Here is a 6434-nt window from a genome sequence, read left to right on the forward strand (position 1 = left end):
TTAAATTTTAATAGCTTGTTCTGATATGTTGGGGAAAGTTGGGAGGCTAAGGAGTCTCTTTAAGTTGGAGACATACAGTCTCTCTCTTTTTTTTAAAATCGATTTTTCAAATACAGCTGACTAAACATACAGTCTTGACAACAGATGGCTATTGAGGAAATATTGTGCTCTGTATTTCTAATATTTTAATTCGCCCAATCTCACCATCCTTGTCATGTAGGCTAGTTACACAAAGGATTGATAAAAGACAAGAAAATGTTAGCTTTCTATGTGAACTAAGTATCTACCTTTCAGATGCTATTAAGAATATTGCACATATGTGACACTATCCTCTCTTTTATGAAATAATTTAAACTTGTGCTTTGCTTAAAAAAAAAAAAAAGATCCTTTGGCAATCTCTTATCCCTAGTGTGGAAAAGAGTGTGTTGTGGAAGAGTCCCCTTGCAAGCCAGAGGACTTTCGGTAAAAAGACTTTACACTAACAAGCCTACCTCCCGGTCTCCTTCAAAGGACTGGTCAAAGGTACTGGCCTCTGAAGAACTGTAGTGTCCATAGAAAAAATGAAGGGTTGGTTACCTGGTTTCCTGTAATTAGGTTAATTTGTCACCAAGTTTAAAGATCTCACATTTTGGAGACATTCCAACAGAAGCTGTTTTATTTTCTTACTTGTTTAGCTTCACTGACCAAGAGGAATGTCAGTTCTCCAGAAATTAATAAAAGGCCCTGTGTTCCACTACCCCTGATCATTCCCCTCTCTATTGGGCATTCAACTATGAGGCTCCCTCCCCTGCTTCCTATGCTCCTCTTCTTTGTGACTATAATACCAAAAGGTAAGATGGTGAATAATTATAGAGCTTGGTTTCTTAGGAGGCCTACTGGTATGCTCAGTTTTTCCGTGGCCATCTTCACTCAGACCCTATTGCATAGCCTTCAGGAAATCAGAATTGCAACATTCTCATCTCCCTTGAATGGATGAGGACAACATTGCAAAGCAGGGCAAAGATTTCCATCAACAGAAAACAAGACCCAAGAGCTCCATGATTATAAAAGGTGGCCCAAGTAGAGAGAGAGGTAAAGAAGCTTGGACATGTGACTTAAGAATTAGCATACAAATCAAATAGCTATTACCAGGGCCACAATCCCTCAAAAGGAGAGTGAAAATAGGAGCTATTGGTTTAGTGCCGTGGTTGGCAAACCGCGGCTAGCGAGCCACATGCAGCTCTTTGGCCCCTTGAGTGTGGCTCTTCCACAAAATACCACATGAGGGCGTGCACATACAGTGCGATTGAAACTTCGTGGCCCATGTGCCAAAGTCGGTTTTCGGCCTGGGCGAGTCTATTTTGAAGAAGTGGCATTAGAATAAGTGGGGGATGTCGGTCGGGCGACGGGAGACGCGGCGCAGGCAGGCCACGAGATACACAGCGTGGGGGAGGTGAGTAAATTGTAAGGAATTTAATTTTATCAATAAATAATATCATTATTAAGTATGATATCGAGTTTTAATCAACGTACCTGTAGTTTAACTAAGACTTAAAACTTTAAGTAAAGTTTATTAAGTTAATTTTAGGGAACGTTGTGGAGTGAAAGAAGATGTAGTGTTGAGGATTGAGAAAGGTGTGTTGAGATGGTTTGGGCATAGAGAGAGGATGAACAAAAGGAGATAGACAAAACAAGTATACAAGACGAGTGTGGATGGGAGAGTTGGAAGGGGTCAACCTCAGTGAACGTACCTCAATCAGATTGAGGACGTTTTTAGCAAAGTCCAGTTTAGGAGGACCCTAATTAAGTTAATAACAGTGTACCTACCTATATAGTTTAATTTAAAAAATTTGGCTTTCAAAAGAAATTTCAATTGTTGTACTGTTGCTATTTGGCTCTGTTGACTAATGAGTTTGCCGACCACTGGTTTAGTGAATGGATGATGTAGAGTCAAATGGTGAGGAATATTTGTGAATTGTAGAAGTTAGATGCATAAGGCAGAGCTCAACAAGAGAGGATTGTGTTAAGTTATAAAAAAAAAATAGGGTCCTAGCCAGTTTGGCTCAGTGACTAGAGCTTCGGCCTGTGGACTGAAGGGTCCCAGGTTCGATTCTGGCCAAGGGCACATGCCTGGGTTGTGGGCTTGATCCCCAGTAGGGTGCATGCAGGAGGCAGCCAACCAATGATTCTCTCATCGTTGATGTTTCTATCTCTCTATCCCTCTCCCTTCCTCTCTGAAATAAATAAAAATATATTTAAAAACAAAAACAAAGGCCAAAAAACGAATAGGGAGCAGAATTTGGAAAAAACATCAACAGAGGAATAAAGCTTCACTGGCAAAATTTTAAGCAAAATTCAAAATATGAAAGGAGAACTTTAAGAATCTGAGTTACATCCTCAGGACCCATGGTTCAGAAGTTTGACTGTTAACATGTAGAATCAAAAAGAAAAGGGAATGTGGTCATCTTCAACCAGATTTTTGTAAGAACTGAAAAAATCCTTTTCTCCACTTTTAGTGACAGGATGATCAGATCCCTCAAAATAATGTCTGTGGCCACTGAGCATAGACAGAGTCTGGATAACTCTCTCTCTTCCCTGGTTCATCTCTAAGATTAACTTCAATGAAATCAAAGATGCTCCTTTGTTTGATCATTGCCTAATCCATGGATATACTGGGATCTACAAGACAGATGGTTTTCTCCTCCCGGAGTTGATATGTTTCTCATTTGGTTTTCAATTCTGTCACAAGAAGACACAGGTGTGGAAATACACACTTGTAGTAACACCTAATGTAAAATTATGTGATGTTAATGACTTAAAACTAGAAAGCAATTTAATGGTTAATCCTTTAATTTTACAGATAAAAGAATTCTTGTACACATGGAGAATGTCTTTATGCAAGTCACATAGGTGGCGGCAAATACTAAGGCTAGAACCAAGTATCTTTAACTTGGGTCAGTGTTGTTTCCATTAATCTACAGACGTGGGTATGCCCATAAAATGGTAATCCCAATTGCTGTCAGGCCCTTTTCCCCAGTCTCCTAATTAGATGTGGAGGAACCTAAGGAGATTTTCAAGTTTTCTCTTTCAGAAGACACAAACACATCTTACTTCACATTCCTCCAAATTCCTCTCCTTCAGTGCTTAAGGTGGGCCTGTTGAGTTGGCTTCATGTTCTGGTATTATTATTGGACTGTTTATGCTAGTCTTTAGATTTTCATGATCTATGTTCCTGAAAATCAGATAAATGGTTATCAGCTTTTAGATAGCTGAAAGCACTTGCCCAAGATACATATGTCAGAATGGCTGACGAGTGTATATTTTTGTCTCTACTTGTCCTCCACTACCTAAGCTAAATTCAGCTCAGCTTAAATTATTGTCTCTATCCAAAGTCACAGCCCATGTTATGAATCTGTTTTGTTTTGTTTTTTAAAAAAGGTTAAGGAGGGATAGATTGGAAGAAGTAAAGGTCTAGCCAGAAAAATAGATACGGCAATGGTTCATTCCCAGAGTGGGAAGAAAACCGAGATAAAAAGGTGGTTCTAGAGCAAAGACCAGAAATAACTGATGAGAAAAAAAAATAGGATTCTAGGAAATCTAGGTCTAAGATTGAGAAAAGCTAACAGTCATAACCAGACTGGACACCTACAAACAGAATAATCCACCCAAGAGCAGGGACCAGACTGTCAAAACTAGGCTGAAGCCAAGAGGTTTTAAGAAGGAATAAGAGAAAAAATGTGGAGGGGAGGGGCTCAGAATAACTGCATTCAACAGCAAGACACATTTATTGAGCACCTGTTATTTAACAAAGACTGTGTTAGACCTTGGGACCCAATGGGGAACAAAATAAAAGGGACTTCCATGATATAAAAGACAGATGTTAGTGAAATGATTGCATGGATCAGCATGTAATTGTAGATTTGAATGAGTCAACGAAAAGGAACTGAGGATTGCACATGGCCATCGTCTGTGTTCAAGGTTACAGAGACTTCCTTGAGGCCTGCCTTTGGAGTGGAAACCTGAATCTAAGCGTTTTCCTTTGAAAGAAGGAGGCCAATGTCACAACCCTGATGCAGAAGGAACTTGAGAGCTCTGGGACTGTAAGACGACCTTCTTATGAGCACGCATTCCCATGAGGAACTGTGCCAAGGCTCTTACGAAATGACGCCCAAGTACAAGGTGTATGGCACCAATGCTGATTGGGGGAACGAGGGCATTTAAAGGACAAGGAGTGAAAGGCAGTCACACTTTATTCTGTGTGTGGGTAACACACACAAAGGAGGACTATGTGCAGATTCCAGGCAGCCCACAGGCCTGAAAGGCGGGTGTCCTTGACGGTCTGGCCCTTTGTTTCATGGCTTCCATGATCCTTTCTCTCTCTCTCTTCCTGGCTCCACCATAGGAGTTGTTTCAGGTATATAGTAGCCTCCTTCTTTCCTGATCTTGAGATAATCATCTTTTGAGGTGAACACATGGACTTGGGCCTGAGAAACCACCAGCAACCATGTGAGAAGAGAGAAAGGGTATAAGAACAATCATGTGGACTTAGGAAGTCAAAATTCCTTCCTTTGCAATCTGGCAATTCCCGTGATCTAAAGGTAAATAAGCCTGCTCCGGCTATGCGTGGGCTCTCTGGGTCAGCATCACGTCAGGATTGAAAGCGTGTACTGTCCCAACCCTCTGCTGGCCCCGTGTCTCCACCTCCCATTGGATGAGGCCCCTTCTCTATTCTCCCAAAGGAAGTTTCTACTCCAGGCACCCAGTCCAAACCCCATGAGAGTATGTTCTCAACGCATAGGCAGCATCAGCAAGGGTAGTGCAGCAAGTGCATCACTGAAGGTGTGAAGGGCGGGGAATTCACAGTTGGAAACCACTGAGGCCAATGATAGTGGACGTGAGGCTGGTGGACAGGGTGCACGACGCTGGGAATCAGGGGGACATGATGCCAAGTGAGCTAAGCCAGTCACAGAAGACAAATACTGAAGGATTGCACTGTCATGAGGTGTTCAAATAGTCAAAATCATAGAACCACAGAGCAGCAGGGTGGTTGCCAGGGCCTGGAGGGGTGGGGAGCTGCTGTTCAGTGGGTGTAGAGTTTCAATTACACAAGATGAGGAAGTGCCAGAGACCTGTTGGCCAACACTGTACCTGGCGTGGAAGCTACTGAACTGTGCACTAAAACATGTAAGAGGGTAGACCTCACCACAGGAAAAGAAGAAACGGTGGAGAACAGGGGGTTATCTGGAGCAGAGTGAGCCTTCCTGCCATGGTGACAGGAGGCCTTCAGAGGCATTTGAAGCCATGAGGTCCCCTTTCTTCCACAACAGTTAAGACCAGCTTGGTTTGTCTTTCCCAAACCAGTGATACCAGGGGCCTAGTAAAGGGTTAGTGTATCACAGGACAGTGAGGACAGAATGAGATCCAGGTACCGAGACTAAAGGGAACTACGATGTTGGAGCATACAGCTCCATGCCTCTCTTCAGCCAAATGAATGAAGAAGACATATGGATGTATTTAAGGAAAACTGCTTTTCAACTTTGAGAGAAATCTTCTCTGTGTATCTACATTTAAGGGGCTTGGAACAACGTAGAAAACGTATTCCTTGCGTAGTCCCGAAATGGGGAACTAGGTAAGGTGGAAACTGGAGGACTCCTAGACTGTCCGCAAAAGGAGGTGAGAATGTTGTTCCAGGAAAATTCAATAGGTGGAAAGCTTAACAACCCTGTGCTTTACCCACTACACACCAGGGACACCTCCCCTGTCACAGTGACAACACACTGCCCCTCACGTGTCAAAGCGTGCTTCTTCCCAGCAGAGGACCACTCTCTCCAAGCTTCTAGAAGTCCGTGCACTGCCCTCTCCACATGAGTTTGGTCCCACAGGCTCTGGCCCTCCCCCAAAGGCACTCTTTTGCCCTAAGAGTCTGATCTTTCATCCCAAAGCCAGTTTTCTGTAAACGTACGGCTCTATTTGCATTACCAGAATGTGATGGGGACTTAACGGCTTTGTCCAATCTCTCCCTGTGCAGCAAGGGCTGGCCTTATCCCGGGTAAAAAACAGTGTGTCCTTCTGAACGGCATTTGCAAGCCCGGGGGCTGCACCTCCACGGACGACACCATTGGGGTGTGTAACGACGAGCAGAAATGTTGTCGGAGGTGGTGGATACTGTTTCCCTACCCAACGCCAGCTCCCAAGTCCAAGTCTCCTTAGGAGGACACAACCTGTCGGGCCCTCTGACACCAGGACACACGGATGCATTTGGCAGATTCCTGTCAAACCTACTCGTGCTCCCTCCTTGATGGGAAATAAAGGTCTTGCTTCTGGGTGTACTGATCCCTGAGGGATTTCTTCTGGACACCGCACGTGCAAAGCCTCTCACGCACAACAAGGCTCAATGAAATAAGAGAGGAATCTCATACCCTAAACATTTTTGTACAAAATATGACTTATTTTTT

General features: G+C 43.4%; 1 protein-coding gene across 1 annotated transcript; it reads left to right on the forward strand.

Moving 5' to 3' along the window:
- Positions 1 to 772: 772 nt before the first annotated feature.
- On the forward strand, positions 773 to 6189 carry LOC139004819 (beta-defensin 130B-like). Its single transcript, XM_070407357.1, has 2 exons — positions 773 to 830; positions 6008 to 6189. Exons 1-2 carry the CDS (start codon positions 773 to 775, stop codon positions 6187 to 6189), a joined length of 240 nt encoding a protein of 79 aa, XP_070263458.1.
- Positions 6190 to 6434: the final 245 nt, after the last annotated feature.

Source organism: Myotis yumanensis, unplaced genomic scaffold (assembly GCF_028538775.1).
Source record: "Myotis yumanensis isolate MYYU_CA2020_CCGP unplaced genomic scaffold, mMyoYum1.0.hap1 SCAF_3, whole genome shotgun sequence".
NCBI classification, from domain to species: Eukaryota; Metazoa; Chordata; class Mammalia; order Chiroptera; family Vespertilionidae; genus Myotis; species Myotis yumanensis.